The sequence below is a fragment of the Tamandua tetradactyla genome, chromosome 14 (assembly GCF_023851605.1).
Source record: "Tamandua tetradactyla isolate mTamTet1 chromosome 14, mTamTet1.pri, whole genome shotgun sequence".
Taxonomy (NCBI): Eukaryota; Metazoa; Chordata; class Mammalia; order Pilosa; family Myrmecophagidae; genus Tamandua; species Tamandua tetradactyla.
The window spans coordinates 30,361,716-30,381,945 of NC_135340.1; the positions used below are offsets into that span (position 1 = coordinate 30,361,716).

The 20,230-nt window shown below is 48.5% G+C and overlaps 3 protein-coding genes across 5 annotated transcripts; 2 read left to right on the plus strand and 1 right to left on the minus strand.

Annotated features, from left to right (window-relative positions):
• Positions 1–2,536: 2,536 nt before the first annotated feature.
• Positions 2,537–5,385, plus strand: CIDEB (cell death inducing DFFA like effector b). The gene is made up of 5 exons (XM_077127083.1): positions 2,537–2,785; positions 3,076–3,220; positions 4,060–4,209; positions 4,450–4,640; positions 4,796–5,385. The coding sequence occupies exons 1-5, from the start codon at positions 2,745–2,747 to the stop codon at positions 4,920–4,922; spliced, it is 654 nt and encodes a 217-aa protein (XP_076983198.1). The 5' UTR covers positions 2,537–2,744; the 3' UTR covers positions 4,923–5,385.
• Positions 5,343–11,742, minus strand: NOP9 (NOP9 nucleolar protein). The gene is made up of 10 exons (XM_077127082.1): positions 11,395–11,742; positions 10,702–11,184; positions 9,819–9,929; positions 9,431–9,572; positions 9,120–9,312; positions 7,239–7,379; positions 6,725–6,850; positions 6,312–6,548; positions 5,975–6,080; positions 5,343–5,625 (listed from the first exon to the last, which is right to left on the minus strand). Exons 1-10 carry the CDS (start codon positions 11,627–11,629, stop codon positions 5,468–5,470), a joined length of 1,932 nt encoding a protein of 643 aa, XP_076983197.1. The 5' UTR covers positions 11,630–11,742; the 3' UTR covers positions 5,343–5,467.
• A 77-nt stretch (positions 11,743–11,819) lies between these two features.
• DHRS1 (dehydrogenase/reductase 1) lies at positions 11,820–20,024 on the plus strand. Of its 3 annotated transcripts, none has more exons than XM_077127085.1 (9): positions 11,820–12,024; positions 12,815–13,007; positions 14,450–14,593; positions 14,743–14,822; positions 17,876–18,008; positions 18,310–18,456; positions 18,989–19,058; positions 19,371–19,451; positions 19,625–20,024. In XM_077127085.1, exons 2-9 carry the CDS (start codon positions 12,858–12,860, stop codon positions 19,759–19,761), a joined length of 942 nt encoding a protein of 313 aa, XP_076983200.1. In that variant the 5' UTR covers positions 11,820–12,024; positions 12,815–12,857; the 3' UTR covers positions 19,762–20,024. The 3 variants fall into 3 exon arrangements, with proteins under 3 accessions (XP_076983200.1, XP_076983201.1, XP_076983199.1); XM_077127086.1 differs by having other exon boundaries at positions 12,836–13,007; XM_077127084.1 differs by having other exon boundaries at positions 11,821–12,024; positions 12,854–13,007.
• Positions 20,025–20,230: the final 206 nt, after the last annotated feature.

Genomic DNA, 20,230 nt, shown 5'->3' on the forward strand with positions numbered 1-20,230 from the left:
AGGGGCTCCTCCCTCATCCAACTCCTTCCCATCACTAACACGTCCAGGCGTGTGACAGCCTGCCTTCCCCCAGGAAACGGGATAAACTAAAGGGGTGCAGATAAGGTTCCCTGGTTATGCAGGTGATTAGGGACACCCTGCTGAATCCTGATCCTGGGACCAGCTTCTGATTTCCTTCCCTCACCCCCACCCCCGCCCAACTCTGGCCCCAATCCCCCCATAACTCAACTTCTGCAGCCCTTATGCTCTCTGGATTTCCTGGCCTACACTCCGCAGAGAAGGTGACCAAGACAACCCATTCCCACAGCTTCTCTGTCTTTACCCTTTCCTGGCTTCCTGATCCTGCTGAGTCTCCCTTTTCCTCAACCTCCAACCTACCCCACCCACCTCTTGCCTTGGGCCCTGTTCTAGTTTGCTAGCTGCCAGAATGCAATATACCAGAAACAGAATGGGTTTTAAAAAGGGGAATTTAATAAGTTGCTAGTTTACAGTTCTAAGGCCGAGAAAATGTCCCAATTAAAACACGTCTATAGAAATGTCCAGTCAAAGGCATCTATCCAGGGAAAGATACCTTGCTTCAAAAAGGCCAATGAAGTTCAGGGTTTCTCTCTCACGTGAGAAGGCACATGGCAAACACAGTCAGGGCTTCTCTCTCAGCTGGAATGGCACATGGCGAACATGGTGTCGTCTGCTAGCTTTCTCTCCTGGCTTCCAGTTTCATGAAGCTCCCAGGGAGGTGTTTTCCTTCTTCATCTCCAAAGGTTGCTGGCTCATGGACCTCCTGCTTCGTGGTGCTGCAGCATTCTCTGCTCTCTCCAAATCTCTTCCATTCTCCAAAATATTTCCTCTTTTATAGGACTCCAAAAACTTATCAAGACCCACCCAAATGGTTGGAGACATGTCATCACCTAATCCAGCTTATAATAATCACTCTTGACTAAATCACATTTCCAGGGAGATGATTTGATTACAGTTTCAAACATACAGTATTGAACAGGGATTATTCTGCCTTTATGAAATGGGATTTAGATTAAAACATGGCTTTTCCAAGTGACATACGTCCTTTCAAACCAGCACAGGCCCTGTCCCAGCCTCTTTACCCTCTGGGCTCTTACTGCGTCAGCATAGTACTAGGTTCTGGGAGGAGTGGGGGATGCAGAGAGGTGTAAGGAGATTATAAATTGGTTGGGGAGTCATAGCATGCAAATGTAGAGGGACCACACTACCTGACTACATCGAGATGACAAGAAGAAAAGGTGTAGCGGTGGAGACATGCTGAGAAAAGGCCCTCTCTGAACAGAGGTCAGGCAAAGCTTGAAAACGAAAAGTTATGAAGAAGACTTGGGAGATGAATAGAAGTGAGGGAATGGGTTCAAATAAAAAATAAAAATAAAGGCCTTGGCCCAGCCAATGGCCAGAACTGGAGGTTCCTTGGGAGCCAGGACACCAGAAGCATGGTCTTAGTTTGGTTTCTCTCCAAAGCAGAACCTGAGTTAAGGGCTTGGCTATAGGCAATCTGTATTTGGGAGATCAGCTCAGGAAACAGACTGAGGGTGCAGGATAAAACCAATAACAGGAAAGCTAGTAAAAGAAGGTTATTGAAGTCCCTCTCATGTAGGCATCAGAAATCTCTGAGTAGTGTACAGAATGCCTTCTAGAAAGGCAGAAGACTAGGGCATTTACTCTCAGCTCCATTTGTTTAGGGTTGTCTTGGAGGCACGAAGGCCGCTATATACACTTCCAGCCTGTACCTGTGAGGGTGAGTGAGCTGCCAAGGCTTTAGGCAGGAAAGTAGTGAGACTTGCACTCATTTGAGGGTTTCACTGTTACCGAAAGTCTGTGCTTCCAGACAAGTGTCCATCGCAGCTGCAGCTGAGACAGATGGGACATAGAACACTAAAAGCTAAAGTCTGGATGCCATCAAAGGACTCCCCACCCCATTTACCTCTCCTTTATGCCCATTAAATAAATGGCAAAAGGAGAAAGGTGAGTGAGGTGACTAGCTCAGTGTAGCTGAAACAGGCGGTTCTGGAGAATGAGGCCAGAGATGTGTTGAGCCAGCTTCTCCCCTGTACCAAAGAGGAAGGAACAACACAGCAGGAAGGCCAGGGCCCCAGACTGGACTCCAGTGATTAGGCTTCCAAGAAACACCCTGGTTTTGGTGGACAGAGGTAAAATCATCCGCTCCTCACACCCCACCCAAGCACCTGGTCTCCCCTCTCATTTTCCCCAAGCCCTGCCCAGGCTGCCATCCAGTTTCTCCACCCACAGCCCAGGCTCACTTTTCCTAAAACTGCAGCTTATGGCTCTTCCAGTAGGTGGCAGTTTGTACGTACAGATTTCATACAGCGCAGCTTCTCAGAGGATAGGAGCCAGAGACTGCCCATAGAAATGCTCTCCAAAGAAGTAAAAACACCAGTCACATTCCATCCTCTTACACAGCTCCTGTTTCACTATTCACTTATGTAGACAGAAACTGCTGTGGCCTTTTCTGGACAATTCTGGGCCTCAGTCCTTCCTTCACGACCCCATCTAGGTCCCTCCCCATCTCCCTCCCACTGGACCTTGTCCTTCTTACTGGCCAGGCAGGGGGGCCAGAGTCCAAACTTGACTCATCCCCCACTCCACCAGGGCTGATACCAGGTTTTTAATAGAAAACAGCCATTTCAGCCCAGCCCAGAACAGAAGCACCCAGCCTAGAGCTCAGCTGTGAGAGGAAACCTTCCCTACTACTTCCCTCTACCATGGAGTACCTCTCTGCTCTGAACCCCAACAGCCTGCTCAGGTGACTTCCAGTTCTCCTCCCCATCCACCAACGGGTTATGAGCAGAGCACAACTCTATTCAGCCCCAAGAAGATTCATTGACCCTCCTTCCTTCCCCACTTTCCACAGTGGGCTAGTCCAGCTCCTGAAGAACCTCTGCCCCCCAACCCCTATCCAGTGGTCTCTCCCTCTCTCATCTGCTCCCATCTGCAAACCTAGATCTCCCCTGCCTACTCCACCCCCCTCCCCATCATCCCTATTGCTCTCACCAAGCCCCTCCACACTCCTTGACCTTTCTTTCCAACTACCAGGTCAGTGTCCAATGTGAGCTCCGAGTTTGGCCGGAGAGTCTGGAACTCAGCTCCACCACCCCAGCGACCTTTCCGAGTCTGTGATCACAAGCGGACCACCCGGAAAGGTCTGACAGCTGCCACCCGCCAGGAACTGCTAGACAAGGTGAGTCAAGTCCCAGGTTCCTATTGTTGGGACAGCAGGAGGCTGGAAAACAGTGAGAAATTGGGATGATGGAGCAGAAAGGGCTGAAGTTGTATGGCTGACTCTCCTTCCAAGGGCTGAAAGCAGAGGGGGAGCTGAATGGCCTCTGATACTTGTGAGTCAATTTGTTTATTTTCCAAATAGTGAGCTTTCTTTGGAGTAGAAACAGCAGTAGATAGGAAATTGGAGGGATGGAATTCAGAAGTCAGTATGGAACAGTAATGTGTAGGGCAAGTCAAGTTCAAATCCTGAGACTGCCACTTCTAGCTGTCAAATCTAGGGAAGTTATTTAACCTATCAAAACCTCAGTTTCTTTAGCCATAAAGAAGAAATAATAGATCCACCCCCTGGGTTGTTGAACAGAGTAAAAAGAGACTAATGTACATAAAGTACTACATAGGTATTTGGCTCAGTTAAGTGTTCAAAAAGGTTACATGTCATTACTACTGAAAACGGTTCTGGAGGACTCTGTGAGGATGGGGGAGAATGAGGTCGGGCTTTGTAGATAAGACAGAAAGATGGACTTCAAGAGAATCTGGCTAGCTTTTCAACTCCAAACCAGTAGTAGTGGCTTGGAGAGCAAGGGGAGAAGACAATCGCGTGGTAGGAGCAAGGCAGAAACAAATAGGAAAAAGATCAGCTCCTAGTTACAGTCCCCCGACAACTAAAAGACTGAGAACAGGAGCCATCAGAAGGGATGGCAGAGAGCTGGAAGTAGCTCTGGAACATCAACCAGTGTCTAGGGCCAGTGGATAGATGTTGACCCTAACCTTCCCCTCCTGTTTCTTGCCTCGGGGCAGGCACTGGAGGCCCTGCTGCTGAGTGGAGTGCTAACACTGGTGCTAGAAGAGGATGGGACTGCTGTGGAGAATGAGGACTTCTTCCATCTGCTGGAGGATGACACATGCCTGATGGTGCTGGAGTCGGGGCAGAGCTGGAGCCCCATCAGGGTGAGAGGCCCACATTGGGAATGCCGTAGGCCACCTATCCTTCATAGCTCTCCTGAGCTTCTTCTCTAGCCTAACCCTGATCATGGGGACAGAGGCACTAGGAGAGCTGTAGAGATGTCAAGACCATCTTACATCTTACAAGGGGAGAATCCAGGCAAGGATGGGTCTGACCCAGTGCTGAAGGGAAGTGGCGGGTGTCAGGGTGTGAGAGCCCACTGCACTAATGGGGGTCCACTACAGAGCGGGGTGCTGTCCTATGGCCTGGGCCGGGAGAAGCCCAAGCACAGCAAGGACATCGCCCGCATCACCTTCGACGTATACAAGCAAAATCCCCGAGACCTCTTTGGCAGCCTGAACGTCAAAGCCACATTCTACGGGCTCTACTCCATGAGTTGTGACTTTCAAGGACTCGGCCCAAAGAAAGTACTCAGGTCAGACATCAGTATGTCCCACTTCCCAATCCCCTACAACTGGAGAGGCCCCATAGTGCCTTCTCTGGCACTCCCCCCCGCCCCCAATCCACTTGTTGAAGGCCCCAGAACTCTGGGTTCTTATTTATCTGACTGCCCTTGTTTCTGCCTTCCAGGGAGTTCCTACGTTGGACCTCCACACTGCTGCAAGGCCTGGGCCATGTGTTGCTGGGGATCTCCTCCACCCTGCGCCATGTAGTGGAAGGGGCTGAGCACTGGCAGAGCCGCCTCCATTCCTACTGAATACGGATGTGAGCTTCTGCCCCAGGCCTGTTCCAAGAGATACTCTGAAGACTGTGACAGCACCAGGTTTCTGAACTTGGTCAGACAGTGCATGCTAGATAATTCATCTGACTTCCCCATTGTCCTCTGACCCCACTGTGACAAGAGGCATCAGCACAATGCCTTACACCTGCAGCCCACATCCATTCCTGAAGAATGCTGCCCCATCCCAGCCATATTTCTAGCCTTCCACTTACCTTGAAAGGCCACAGGCCTGCCCCCAAACATCTTTGATCCCACCCTTAAAGTGCTGCTATATCTAGATTCCTTTCTAACAACGCCCATCCCTAAGTTCTCCAACACACTGAAGACAGGCCTCTCTGACTTTACCCTGAGATCTCTATTGCTTTGTCCCTTTTCCCCAAACATAACCAAAAACACTTCCAATAAAAATATAAAAATATTTACCAAGAAGACTTTTGACTCCAATTTAACCCAGGAAAGGGATGGGATAGAATCTTCATTCCCCCCACCCCCATCCACCCCCAGTTCCAGATCCGAAGGTCTCAGTCTTCAAGTATGGAGTTCAGCACCCGTCTCCGCTTGGCCACTGCCCCCTGCTGCTGTTCCCAAGCTTCTCGCCGCTTCAGGAAGGTCGTCAGGGCCACGTTTCGAGCCACATGGTGGCCAAAAGGGTCTCTTATCAGCTCCTGGTTCCGCTCCCCTGCAAAGGGAACCACTCTATGTTCAATAACATCATGCACACCCATCCACTCTTGTAGACAAACCCTGCTTGGGGTGAAGGTCCCTCTAACTTCCCCTGCCCCAGGGCTTGCCTATGGGATAGAGCTAACACCCCTCTCTCCAAAGAACACAAGTGGGGAGGTGGGGTGGAAGTGCAGGGATGTGCAATCAGCAGAGGAGAAGGGGAGAGCAGACTGCTAAGAACCAAGAGCCCAGACCATCCTTTGGAACTAAATCTACTGAATTTAAATCTACTCCCCAACCACCACGTTATCTGGAGTAAGAGAAGGAAAAGTTTGGAAAAGTAAAAAAGAGGCTCTAGTACTCACCCAGTTCAGCAGCAATTTCCTTCCGGGCCCCCAAGGCTGCTCCACTCCAGATGGCATCTAGCACACGGCTGCCATGGCGACTACAGGCCAGAGCCACGTACTGTCCCTGCATTGAGACAAGCAAGAAGTAGGTCACTCTAAGGAAGTTCAAGAAAGTGTGTTGTGGTAGTAGGGGAGAGGGGCTGCGGAGTAAAGTTTCAGAAGAGCTTACACGCTGAGTCAAAGCAGTATAGAAACTACTATTCCTCTCTCTGTCTGAAAGTACAGCCCTGGGGAAAGTTCTTCCTTTCTGAACAGATAATGGTGGAGGAAGCAAGACAGAAACCAGAAGTCTAACCTTTAGGGTCTGCAGCAAACGGCGACGCTGCTTGCGGGTCACAGAGGAGCTGGTCAGGACAGCATCAAGCACATGGGAGCCAGCAGGGCTTTGGGCCAAAGCCAGTAGTTGTGGCCCTGTCAAGGCACCCAGACTTCGAAGAACAAGACCAGGGGTGGAGAAGTGTAGCAGATGCTGGACCAGTAGAGACCCAAGGACTGTCACTTCTCCCAGGGGCCTGGCTGCAGCCATTTCCACCTGGCAGGAAAGAAAAAGGAAATTAGAAAGCAGACACCAAACCAAGAAGATGAGCTACTTCTACTCGAATGATATGAGAAGATGTTGCCACCCTCATGTCAGAGGTGAGGGGCTTCCCAAGCCTTGGGAGGCCTGGCCTCCAATCAGTCAATGGTTTGGCCTCTCCTCTATGTTACCTGGTGCTCTGCGGGCACTGCCTCCTCCTCCTCCGCTAGTGCATAGTACACCTCGTAAGCCATCAAACTGGCAAAGAGAGGCACACAGGCCACTTGCCGGGATAAGGGCGCTTTACAGTGGAACGCCTAGAGAAGAAAACATGATGAATCTTAGAACTACTCCACCCATCCCAGTTCAGACTGCCAAGGCAGGGGAAATCATTTGGTAGCAGTGAGAATAGCCTGACTCCACAAAGCAGATAGGCTCTCAGCTACCTATGGATTCCCTGTCTCTATACACATAACAGGGGCTAACTAAATGTTTATTCTTTAAATAAACTTATCTCTTAGTTCTGGGAGACAATTTCCTTCCAGGGCTGTGAGATGGCTTCTGTCCTTATTTTTCCCTATATCTAAGTACTCCTCAGGAATCAGACCTCTTGGATCCAAAGGAACCATAACTGAAGATTAGACAAGTACTGTGAGGTAGAATTTGGACCAAGGACATAGTTAGGTCATGGTAATATCCACTCACCTCCAACAACAGCTGCAGGACCTGGGCTTGGTGGGCCCCAACTCTGCGGCAAGCCCCCACCAAGGCAACAACTACCCCTGGGTGGCCCTGGGCCAGCACAGCTTCCAGGGCAGGGCTCAGTTCCTCAAACACAGGGGACAGCTAAGGGAAGACATGGTATAAGAATGTTTGGCATTCTGGTAATAGTGAAATAAGTTACCCAGAGATATCTCTCTGCTGAAATCAATTTAAAATGCTAGACCAAGCATAAAAAAAAGCACTTCCTTAAAAGCAATGAAGACAGGACAAACTAGCTAACCTAGTCTGTTCAAGTCAGTGTCTTTAAGAAAAAAGACACAGAGAAAGAAAGAAAAGAGAATGTGCAAGGTTATGACAGATGCAAAGATCATCATAAGAATCAGGTGTCCTGATTTAGCCAAACCAGTTACAAAGGACATTTCTAGGACATTTCTAGGACAACTAGGCAATTTGAATACAAACTGGCTATTACATTAACATGAAAATTTATTGCCATGGGATGATGGAGACTGGTATCAGAAAAGGCAGGTTATAAGACATAGAACAATCTCATTTTGTTAAAAAAGATACATACACTGAAAAAAATTAAGGTGTTAGAGGTAATTGGTGAGATAGGAATATGGTTTTTTTAAGTTTTTTAAATGTTTATTTGTATTTTCTTATTTATTAATAATAAAAGCTTTTTTTGTGTAAATGCAGCACAGTCTATTTTCTGACTGTGCTGCATTTACACAAAAAAAGCTTTTATTATTATAAAGCAACATGTTCAAGGTATAAACAGAACAAAATGTATCCATTTTATGTACCTTTTGCAAACTATGGACTATAGAAAACGGTAATATTTTAATACTCTTTCATCAATAGTAACAATTGTACCACACTAATACTATAGGTCAATAATAGGGGGGATAAGGGATATGGGAGGATTTGGGTTTTTTATTTTTACTTATTTTTCTGAAGTAACGAAAATGTTCTATAATTGATCACAGGGTTGTATACACAACTGTGTGAGGATTTTGTGAGCCAGTGATTGTATAGTTTGGATGGCTTGTATGGTGTGTGAATACATCTCAATAAAACTGCATGTTAAATAAAAAGTATCCATTTTAAATGTATATATAGATAAGCTTTGACAAATGTACACACACTCGAGTAACCACCACCACAATTGGGATATAAAAGCCTTTTTAAAAAACAAAAGTAATAATATTCAACATGAGGATGGGGAAAAACAATGAAGACATAGTGGGGAACTACCGGGCCAACCTGGGGGAAAACCTGCACCTAGAATGGTGTGGAGAATACAGCAACTTCAAAGCTTCTTTTGCCCTGAGAGCATCTGCCAATACATTTCAGGACTTTGGTTTGCTGGACAAGGCCCAGGACAAGGGGGCAGTTTTAGAGGTGCTGTCACACCTTGAGAGGGTAATTTAAATGGCCATAATCTCAGGATGAGGAAGAGCCAGAATTAATCCTACCCTCACACCCAAACTTCCAACCCATGAGACCGCAGGGAAGCATGAAAAGGAAGAGACAATATGGCAACAGCCCCAGTGTTCATATGGATTTGTAGCCAAGAACCCATTCTGGATGGGCCATGGAAACTCAGTCTGCAAATTTGAATTAAGTCAGTCTCTTTGGTAATGCCTTCTGACACCTGGGAGAAGCCATAACAAATCCCCTCTGGGAGGAAGGTACCTTCATTCTAAACTCCAGGAAACCTTCAAGAATAGTATTTCAAGGGCAATGGCCAGCACACTGTCAAAGATAAAGAGGTAGGCATGCAATAAAATAAGGCTCCAGAACAAGAACTGGTAGAAACAACAGAATATAGAAACAGACTCAGCCCAGTTCTAGACTCACCAGCTCAGGGGTAGTGATAGCATCCAACAAGCGCTGCAAGGGGAAGTTGGCAATGGGATGTGCAGCCAAGGTCTGCAGTTGTCCTTGGAAGTGATCCACAAAGAGGATCTGAAGTTTCGGGGGCTCTGACACTAGCAGCACCTGCTCTAGAAGTCTGGAACTCGTCTGATCCCGCAGAAACAGTAGCAGGGGGCTGGGGACAAGAAGAAGGGGATCAGACCGTCATAACTAAAAAATACAGTTGTACCACCTCGTCTCATCATCTCAAACAGACCCATCAAACTAGGTCGATCTTGAGACCCTGATCATACCTGCTATCTGCTGAGGAATTGCGGGTACTCAAATAGCCAATCACAGCACTACAGAGATGGGCACAAAACTGGGGCAGTTTGCGGTGTAAAATCTGCAAGGCCACTTGAAGGCAGAAGCTGGAGATCTTGTCAGTGACAAACACTGCAGGGTGAGAGCAGAAATAATAAAAGTAGCTTTCCCAAAATCCCAACAACCTGTTCAACCTGCAAATGGCAAAGTACAAGAGACTATGGATACAGAGGGTCTATACAAAATGTTCTGTAACATCAAACCGGACCAAGTTTGAGAAGACAAATAAGACTGATTTAAGTAAGGTCCTTATTTGATAGTAATCACCTCTAGAAAAGTAGATTTTTTTTTAGACTCTTCTGCTACTCTCCTCCTTACCAGCAATGTCCTGTAGAAAGCAGGAACTTAGGTCCTGAAGGCGATTCAAGAAGATTTCAGGGACTTCGAAATGAGTTGGCTTACATTCCCGAGCTGAGGCCCTTTGTGCTTCTGAAGATCAAGAATATGTGCAGTAGTGAAATCACAAACTCCCATCCAGGAGGGAGGAGGATTCCACAGATGAACAAGGCTTTGCTTGCACACAGGGAACCAAAGTGGTACACCTGAATGTCTCTTCTCACCTGGATGAATGAACTGAGACTACATTTGTTTCCATTTTTCTAAGAAACTTCCACCAGCTTCTCCACAGGAGACAGTCCAAACTCCTCAGCCAGATATTTAAGGCATTCCAAAAATCAGGCTTCACCTAAACTCTCTAACCGTATTTCTCAGTTTCTCAATATGGAGGTCACAATCTATGAGTGCATCATGAAATCAGTTTACTGGGTCTCAACCAACATTTTTAAATAGAATGAAACAAAAAATAAAATTTAAAAAGAAAAAACACAGAGTAGACTGCATATAGTAAAGGTATTGTTTCCTGAACTTTTGCTTAAATCCAATACAGGAATACAGACGTATATGGATGCTAAATTGTGTTAAAATACAAATTTCTTATGATGGGTTGTGGTTAAAAAAAAAAGTTTGAAATCCACTGCTTTTATAAATATCTCCCTTCCCTGCTTCCATTCGAATCGCTGTGCCCTAAAAACACTTATGCATTCTCACCTCTGGGCCTCTGCAACATACACTAATCTTTGGTCAGCTAAGCCATCCTAATTTCTCTGCTAATTCTCCAAGGGTACGTTTCCCCATGAAGACTTACTCTTCTTTTTACTCTCTCCTTCCCTCTAGGACTACTTTCTTCTTTTGTAGTACTTACCAATTGTCTGGGAGCCACTGGGCCTGCCTCTCTCAGACTCCAGAAGAGTCCCTCCTAATACTTGCAGGAGAGTTCTGACCACAAAGCTGCCATGTGTGTCTCCACAGTAGAAAAGAAAATCATCACACACCTCAGCAGCTAATCCCAGGACTAGCTCCTCCAGAGTCTCTAAGGAATCATTCTTTCCATCCTCCTCCTCCTCCTCCTCCTCCTCCTCCTCCTCCTCCTCTTCCTTCACCTTCTCCTCCTCCGAGTTCCCCAGCAAACGAGGTAGCTGCAGTAAAGCACTCTGCAACACATGGACTCCACACCGATGACAGGCCACAAAGCGCAAGTTGGAGCTCAGAGCAGCCCATACTCGACACAGTGGTTTCAAGGGACTAAACCCCAACAGTTCCTGCAGCATTTCACTGCCGCTCCTGTTCGTGGCCAAGGCTAGGGCCTGAGCCTCCACTTCCTTCAATACGTTCTGCACTATCAGATCTGGAAAGAGGAAAGAAACAGTGAGAAGATGGTAAGGTTACATTCCATCACCCAACCAAGGCGGTGGGGGGGGGGGGTGACGAGGAAGAGGAGATGGGATATGAAATTAAATCTCCGCGCTTTGGAGATCCCTTAAATCTCCCAGTCTGCGCCGGAGTTTATACCCAGACAGACCCCCTCCCTTGGGCCCACCCCGAAGTTGCTCCCTACCTCGTTCTTCTCCGGTTTTGGGAGCTTCTTTTAGAGCTGAAAGCGCCCGGCGGAAATACCCCAGCGCTTCGGGGCTCAGGTGCGGGTGGGGCTGCGAGGATCCGTCCCGAGGCCGGCGCGGTTGCAACCTGCGGCCTGGTGGGGACCGCCCGGACCCCTTTGCCCCGCGCCCCCGTTTGCAGCCAGCTAGAAGCCGGCGCCTCACCTTCTGGGAGGAGCGTGGACCCAGCCCCATGGGTGCTCCGGGCCCTGTCAGTCTCGCTATCCCCCCTTACTCGTAGAGTGACCCACGCAACACGGGACATGCACCGTACCGACTTAGAAGCGCCGGCGCGCTCCGGGCGCAGCCGCGTACGTCACAGCTCCGCGACGGCCTCAGGCAGGGGGGCGTAGCTGGGTCACGCGGTTCGCCCCGCCCCCACACGTGCCCACACCCCAGGCCAGCGCTCCGCCCCCTCGAACCCGACTTTTGTTTCAGACCCAGTCCTGCTCTCTCGGAGCCCTTCCTTCACGTCTCCAGTTTGATCGTGGCCAGAGCTCGAACTTCAACTCCAACCCTCCCGCTCCCGCCGCCAGAATCAAGGTTTTCGAGCCACAGCAGCTGTAGCGAGACCGCACAGCAGTGGGCGAGTAAGAATTCCCCGCTCGCCTCGGGGTCCCCGGGCCTCCCTCCACCCGACCGGGAAGCGGCGCCAGGGGTCGGCGGGACTGAATCCAGGCTGTAAGGGCCACAGCCCCAGAGAGCCCAGGACTCTGAGGGTCTCCCGTTCCAGAACCTCCCACCTCAGAGGATGCCACGAGGTGTCCAGCTCTGGACAGCCCAGCCCGCCCCCTTCACTCCCTACCCTCCCAAAAGAGACACTCAGCAGCCCTGCCTGAGGGCCCACCCACCTCTCAGGCACCCCCTCTGTTCCTTTTCCCTCCTGTCATAAGAGCCCGACCTTTGCTCCCCTTCCTGCCGCTGTTTTGGGTCCCCGTACACACACACACAGCCCGACCTTTGCTCCCCTTCCTGCTGCTGTTTTGGGTCCCCGTACACACACACACACACACACACACACACACACACACACACAGCCCGAGCTTTGCTCCCCTTCCTGCCGCTGTTTTGGGTCCCCGTACACACACACACACACACACACACACACACACACACACACACACAGCCCGAACTTTGCTCCCCTTCCTGCCGCTGTTTTGGGTCCCTGTACACACACACACACACACACACACAGCCCGAACTTTGCTCCCCTTCCTGTTGCTGTTTTGGGTCCCCGTATACACACACACACACACACACACACACACACACACAAGCCCGAACTTTGCTCCCCTTCCTGCCGCTGTTTTGGGTTCCCATACACACACACACACACACACACACACACACGCACACACGCAATCTGCTGGCTTTCCGCAGATCAAGTCTCTGCTGCCACAGGTTTTCACCCTTTACCAGAATCATGGCACCGCCTCTGAAGGGCCAAGTGTGCGTGGTGACTGGGGCGTCCAGGGGCATCGGGCGCGGCATTGCCTTGCAGCTCTGCGAAGCAGGGGCCACTGTTTACATCACTGGCCGTCATCTGGACACCCTGCAGACCACTGCTCAGGAGGTGAGCCCTTGCTCTGGGACCGCCGCACAGAAACCACCCGAGGAAGCCCTTCTCAGGTTCTCCCGTAATCCCTTACTGAAAATCGTAATATTCCTCAGCAAAACATGAATATTTACTCCAAGTGGGATAAACAAATACCACAATCAACTTTAGGTCGGGTCCGATTTCACCACCAAGTAAGCTTTATGAGCTTCGGGAATTTGGAATTAACAACTAAAGGATTGTAGGCCTGTACATTCTTCTATTTTTGGGGAAGCCTTAATGAACTTTACGTTTTCATTTGGAATCCAGACTTCCCTACTAGACTTCAGTTCAATAAATGTGTGGGTGCCTACAGTTTGCTAGGTGCTAGGCAAAGCACTGAAGTTACTGAGATTAATGAAATATAATCTTTGCTCTTAAAAAGACAGAGTCCAACAGGAAGTCAGATGCAGAAATTGCTTATCTCCATGTCGTGTGAACGTGGTGATGATGAGAGAGGTGTGCACGTGAGTGCATGTGGAGATTCTGTGGGGAACACGATTGTCAGGGAAGGCATTTTGCAGGAGGTGGTTCCCAAACTGAGTCTCTAAAGTTAGGAAAGGCATTCTAGCAGAGGGAAAGTGGTACACAGCGTGCATGTGGTGAATAATAAAAGCTAGTGCCTAAAAGTACAAGGCAAGCATGGGGATGAGATGCTGGAGAACTTTGACTTTATTCTCTGAGAGATGGGGATCCCATCAGAAGATTTTAAACAGATTTGCATCTTAGACAGTTCAACACTGGCTGTCGTATGAAGAATTAATTTACAAGGTAGAAAGACTGGAGGAGAGATGAGCAGGTAGGAGCCGTTGCAGTAATTCATGCACTAGGGTAAGAGACTGTGATCCAAAGCACAGGTGGGTAGGACAGGGAGATTGTTCTAGAATAAGACAACATGCTTTCTCTAAAGTTGGAGGATGGGGACACATTTGTTCAGGATGAGGCAGAACATGAAGTAGAAAGAGTTGTTACTTAGTAACTGATTTCTCAGTTACCAAAGAGGACAGTTGATGGGATGAGGGTAAGAGGGCTGGGGTTGCAGAGGAGCTCGAAGTGAGTGCCGAAGAGTAGGAGCTAAGGGCCTGAGAGATGGAAATGACCAAGGATGAGGAAAAGGATCATTACTCGGTTCTCACGAGCTGGCTCCATGCCTTATCTGTCCCTGTCCTCCATGTGCAGGACACAGTGCCTTGCACGTGGTTTATAAGCTTCAGTAAAAGTCTGTTGATGTGAAACACGAGATCCACCTTGCTGGTGGGTGGGGGCAAGGTGGGGGCCGAGAGGGAGGAGCCGCTCATTCCTGAAACACCAGAGGGTGAGATTTGCTCGCCAGGTTCCCTCAGCTGCTTGCCTTCTCAGCTCCCAAGTTCACTTTGGTTGGGGGGGTTGCCTTAGCACATATCTCCTGGGTCCCTCTTCAGGCACAATCCCGTGGAGGCAGGTGTGTGCCTGTGGTATGTGATTCCAGTCGGGAGAGTGACGTGCAGAGCCTGTTCGAGCAGGTGCGTCGGGAGCAGGAGGGGCGTCTGGATGTGCTGGTCAACAATGCCTACGCTGGGGTCCAGGTACCCTTTGAACTCTGATCCCAGCCCCATGTTCCTGGCCCTACCCCTAAGCCCTGAGTCCTCATCCCCACTGTCTCCTCTATTACCCAGCCCCTCACTCCTTCTTGCTTTAAGATCGTCCAATCCATCACCCTTCCTGTGTCTTCCAGACAATCATGGACAATAAGCAGAAGACATTCTGGGAAAGCCCCACCTCTGTGTGGGACGATGTCAACAACGTGGGACTCAGGTAGGTGCTCCCCTTGCAAGGCCACTGTAGGAACCTGGGTCCCCTCACTCACTCACCCAGGCGGGGGGGCAGGCCTTTTCCCATTGGCCCTCTCCTTTCCTGAGCCTCCTTGCCCCTCCATCCCCTTCTCTTTTCTGTCCCATTTGCCCCACTTACCTCTGGAAAAGTTTCATTCAGGTGAGTCTGTACCTGGGAGTGTCACCTTTTGCCTTCTTTCTGTCAATACTTTTCACCTGAAGGAGCCCTTGGCCTCCCTCCTGCCTCACTCCCTGCCTATTCAAACGCACAACCAAGAAGGGAGACTTCCTCCCTGAGAGCTCCAACTCCCCACAAATAACACACCCCGTAGATAATCTGTACTTTCAAAAGTGGTTAGAGGAAGAGATACCTTTGTGTTGGACCAAGAGAAGGTTAATAAGAAAGAGTGAGTGCTCCCGCTCCTTAGCCGCCCCTTTCTTACTCCTGACCCACAGGCAAGGGCACTTCTGGGTCAGAGCCCAGAGTGCAGGGGCGTCTCGGCATTACGCAGAGAAGTGAGGTGGAAGCACAGCATTTAGAATTCACCCAGTAAATACGCACCAGCAGTGTCCGTGTTTTTTATTGTTGGAACGATGTTCCTCTCTCAGATTATTAAACTCTACTAGGTAGATATGATCAGCCACCTGTGGGACTAACAAGAGATTATCTGCAAATACCTGATCAGAGCATTTGAGAACACCTACAGTTCCGATCCTGGGACTCAGGCAGCAAGCCCCTGAAAGCAGAACTAAAATGCCATTGTGACTTCTAAAGTGGGAGAAGGACTAGAATGCAATCGTGGTTTCTAAAGTGGAAGAAAGTTTGTGAGGTCAGAGGGAGGCGGTCAGCTCAGAGACATGAACGGAAAACCGAAACGCTGGAAGTAGGCAGTGCCTCTGTCCATCAGCCTCAAAGAGAGGAGCCTTCCACACCCTTCTCCCCTGCTGGTCAGGGTTTTGCAGCAGTGAGGGAGACACCAGACCTGGAGGGTGGGCGCTGGGCCCCGGTGACAGCAAAGTTCACTTTGTGAGCTTCTCGGCAGCACATCAGCACCTTCCCTCCCTCTTCACACACACACACACACACATGCACACACGCGCACAAACGCATGCGCATGCAGTGCACACACACACACACATGCACGCACATGTAGCGCACACACATTTGCTGTGTCCCTCATATGCATTCCTAGAAATGGCCTTTCCTTTTCAAACTAAAACTCTCTCGACTTGTTTCCATTTATAGGGTCCTAAAATGTTCCTCCTAGCAAAAAAAGTTTTTTCTGGTTACAATATATATATCTATGTTTTTTTTTTAATTGCTGAAAAAAAAGTTAAAGACCGTGATGAATCTTATTCTCTTCACTGCCACCCTCTTCACCCTCCTCTGAGATAGCTACTGTGAGTGGTTTCCTAGTCATCCTTTCATATTGTCCACACAAATATCTCTAATTCTTTTTAATGCTTGCAAAATTATCCGTTGGAAGGATGTACCATAATTTATTTATCTAATTTCTTAATTGTGGCAATTGAGTTGTATCCTTTTTCCCCCAATTAAGTAATGCTGCCCTGGAGGCCCATTAAATGTGAGCAGGTGTTTCTACAGAACAACCCCCAGTAGCAGGATTTCTAGGTCACAGCGTATGTACTTCTTAAAGATGTAATAAATATCATCAACTTGCCCTCTAAAAAGACCCCAATAATTTATAATCCCACGTCAGTGAAGGAAAGTATCAGTTTCCCTGTGTCCTCAACCTAACGGGACAGTTTCTGCTCCTTTGATAGGCTACAAATATCTCAAGATTGTTTTAATTCATGCTTCTTTAGAATGATTAGTGAGGTTGCGCTTCCTTTGTTTTCCATTGGTTTATTGCCTCTTTCTTTTTATGTGATTTGTTTTTTATGTTATTTGGTTATTCTTTCTTACGTTGATTTGTAAAAGGTCTCTGTGGAAGAGTTTATTTGTTTTGCGAGTAATTTCCCAGTTTATTACTCATTTTTTCATGCATACACCCCACCTCTCTCTATATATGTACATAAATGTGTGTGTATATATATATATGCTTTACTTTTAAAAAGTCAAATCTGTTGATCTTTTCTTTTATTGTTTCTATCTTGTTGTGATGCTAAGAAAGGCCTTCCCCACCCCGTTTATTAACACATTCACCCATGTTTTCTTTTAGCAGTCTTACTACTTTCATGCTTTCATTTTTTCTTTTTTAATTCAACTGTGAGAGCCTTTGGAATTCATTTTGAAATAAAAAATAAGAACCAGTGCCACACACATGACTCCCAATCATCTTGAATCATTTATCGAATGATCCATCTTTCCCCACTGATTTGAAAATATGTTGAATTCTTATTTACACTTGGATCTAACTATTGACTATTTTCATTTTATTAATTCACCTGCCTATTGTTATACCTGTATTGCGTTCTTTTAACTAGTATGTCCTGTGGTCCATTTTATTACAGGGTGAGGATGCACAACGCCCTCACCCACCAGACATTCCTCTTCTTTTTACAAGATTTTCCAGGCTAATCTCATATGTTTATCCTTCTCATTGAGCCTTAGTTTATTTAGTCACCTCCTCCAAAAAGCCTTATGGACATACAGATTTAAGATTTAATTGCCGTGTATGGATTAATTTGAATAGAGCAATGTAAATATACATTGATTCTTCTTGTCTGTGACCATATTATGCCTGTACTTGTTCTTTATATTGGGCAGAAATTTTATATATTTTTTCCGTGTAAACCCTATACGTTTCTGAAGTCTTTCCCCTGAGGTATCTGTGATTGTGACTGCCCTTTATTCTTCCATTCCGTCTTCGAAAGATGATTGCTCCTCATCTCGCGGTGGTTGATTTTTAACCGTTTTCCTTCTCATTTTGCGGGCTCGAGTCTGATTTCCCAGGTCTGCAGCCTTCCCTCTGCTGACGGCAACTGCTAGAGGGCAGAGGAAGCTGCCAAAGGGCCGCAGCCCCCAAACAAACGCCAAAGGCAGTTCTGCCTTCTTCTCCGTCCCACCTCCAGAGGCCACTACTTGTGCTCGGTCTACGGGGCACGGCTGATGGTCCCAGCTGGCCGTGGGCTCATCGTGGTCATCTCCTCCATTGGCGGGCTGCAGTACTTCTTCAATGTTGCGTATGGCGTGGGCAAAGCTGCGGTGAGCACCCAGTGGCATGGGGGTCGGGAAGGGGTGCAGGACCATGATGATATCTGTGACTCAGGAGGTGAGTTCCCAGTGGTCAGAATGGTAAAGCCAGCTGACCCTCATCTCTCCCTCTGCCTCTCCATGGACAGTCGCTTTGTTTGGTTCTCAAGGGGCCCCTCATTATACTGGGGAAGAAGGGCAGGTGGGACTGGGAATGGCTGGGGGCCTGAGCATACCCCGGCGGAGCAGGGAAGGTGTGGAGGTGACACTGCCAGAGGATCTGGTTGTCACCCTGCCTTCTGACCCTCCACAGTGCGACAGGCTGGCTGTTGACTGTGCCCACGAGCTACGACGCCACGGGGTCAGCTATGTGTCTCTGTGGCCAGGGGTCGTGCAGACAGAAATGATGAAGGAGTTTATGACAAAGGAAGAGTCTTCTGAGGATCCCAAAGTTAAGCAGGTTAGCAAGGGAAGGGTGAGGGAGGCAGGGGACTCATCCTCTCCATCCCCAACAAGACCATGACAGCAGTAGCTGCTCCCACCTACTGAGTCCCTGAGCACTGTTCACACGTGATTTCCTATAATCCTGCAGGGGAAATATCATCTCCATTTTACACATGGAGAAAATGAAACTCGGCAAGGTTAAGAAACGTGTTCATGTGGCATAAATGGAAAGGCTCCCTAGGGAAGAAGAAAGGCTGACAGGCTTCAAAGCCCTTCCTTTAAAACACGCACATTGAGCTGCTAACCTCGAAGGTCCAGGCCCTGGTTGGCACCATCAGATCCTTCTCCTCAGGGAGCCAGTGAGGCCTGGCACGGGGGTGCCAGTCTCGTCTGAGTGTGAGGAGCAGCTCTGGTGATCTTCTAAGTCACTGGTTCCCGCAGGTGGAGCCACGAGGGCCTTTCTCTCCTCCTGGAGTAGGTGAGGGGGAAAGGGGACTGGGCAGTGTGCTTGGATATTGACTCTTCACTTTCCTACCCCTGTGTTTCAGCTCAGATCACTTTTCTCATCCGGGGAAACCCCAGAAGTTAGTGGCAAATGTGTCGTCGCTTTGGCAACAGGTGAAGTATTGGGGACAGCTGGCCACAAGAAAGGGATGCTATCAGGACTGTGGCAGTCAGGGCTGGGCCCTGGTTTGAGTGGTTGTCAAGTAGGAAGAAGCTCTTCTTTCCTCTTGTTCTCGAGGCCCAGAAAGTAGGATTCCTAGTGTGATGTTTGGGAGCCTTAGGAAGTAGCTAAGTGTGGCCAGGGGTCAGAAGCCCAGGTACCTTCCTAGGACCAGAGAAACAATTCTCCTGAGCTCCTGAATCAGTCCCAAATGTTGCCATTCTGTGCTACTCCTGAGCCATCTCCAGCTATACATGTGTCCACAGACCCTAATATCCTGAGCCTGAGTGGAAAGGTGCTGCCGTCTTGTGACCTTGCTCGACGTTATGGCTTTCGGGATGTGGATGGTAAGAGCTCCAGCAGCCCAGATGTCTCTTCCTTCTCTTCCCTGAACACTCCTTCTCCCTCACTGTCTCCCTGTTCCTTCCTTCCTCCACCCCACTCATTTTCTTTGGCCAAGGTTGAGATGTTCAAGGAATTGGAAACAAGGGTTGAATCCTCCTCTCCTTGTTATCCCCAGGCCGACCTGTCCAAGACTTTCTGTCTTTGACCACCGTCCTTTCCACCACCTCTAGGCTGGGCTGGCTGTCCTCCTACATGCCTGGCTTCCTCCGTATGCCCAAGTGGATTGTTACTCTTTATACCAGCAAGTTCTAACCCTCCTTACCTGAGGGTACCACTCTGCTTCTCTCCCCAGATGGGCCGGGAGTAGTTTGGCCTATCTCAGTGGAATTGGTGACCTTTCTCACCTACCCAGACCCTTGATTAGAAAAGAAGGTTCTGTTGTGTGTCCATGCTGGGTCTTAGCGGCTTTTATAGGCCGTTCCTTGTGCCTTGGTTTTTCTCATCCCTACATTTTACTTTTTGCCTCTGTATTTTCAATACCCAACGGGTTAATAAAGGTCTCATTTCTCCTTCAACATGTTTTTTGGGTTTTTCTTTATTTTGAAAGAGTTTCAAGCTTATAGGACAATGGGAAAAATGAAACAAATCTCATACAGTGAACTCCAACAAACTGCCACACTACCCCAGGTACCCAAACCAGCCAGTTTTAATATTTGACCACCTTTGCCATATCATTCCATCATCCATTATATATCTAGGTATCTGTCTCCTGAACATTTGA

What these genes read in the sequence shown, in the direction of transcription:
- CIDEB (XM_077127083.1), top strand. Translation starts at nt 2,745, where the DNA reads ATGGAGTACCTCTCTGCTCTGAACCCCAACAGCCTGCTCAG. An exon ending in AACCCCAACAGCCTGCTCAG is followed by an intron (nt 2,786 to 3,075) that starts GTGACTTCCAGT and finishes TCCAACTACCAG; the next exon opens with GTCAGTGTCCAATGTGAGCT. An exon ending in AGAGCTGGAGCCCCATCAGG is followed by an intron (nt 4,210 to 4,449) that starts GTGAGAGGCCCA and finishes GGTCCACTACAG; the next exon opens with AGCGGGGTGCTGTCCTATGG.
- NOP9 (XM_077127082.1), bottom strand. Translation starts at nt 11,629, where the DNA reads ATGGGGCTGGGTCCACGCTCCTCCCAGAAGGTGAGGCGCCGGCTTCTA. An exon ending in AATTCCTCAGCAGATAGCAG is followed by an intron (nt 9,313 to 9,430) that starts GTATGATCAGGG and finishes TCTTGTCCCCAG; the next exon opens with CCCCCTGCTACTGTTTCTGC. An exon ending in CTATCACTACCCCTGAGCTG is followed by an intron (nt 7,380 to 9,119) that starts GTGAGTCTAGAA and finishes GTCTTCCCTTAG; the next exon opens with CTGTCCCCTGTGTTTGAGGA.
- DHRS1 (XM_077127085.1), top strand. Translation starts at nt 12,858, where the DNA reads ATGGCACCGCCTCTGAAGGGCCAAGTGTGCGTGGTGACTGGGGCGTCC. An exon ending in TGTCGTCGCTTTGGCAACAG is followed by an intron (nt 19,059 to 19,370) that starts GTGAAGTATTGG and finishes ATGTGTCCACAG; the next exon opens with ACCCTAATATCCTGAGCCTG. An exon ending in TGGCTTTCGGGATGTGGATG is followed by an intron (nt 19,452 to 19,624) that starts GTAAGAGCTCCA and finishes TGTTATCCCCAG; the next exon opens with GCCGACCTGTCCAAGACTTT.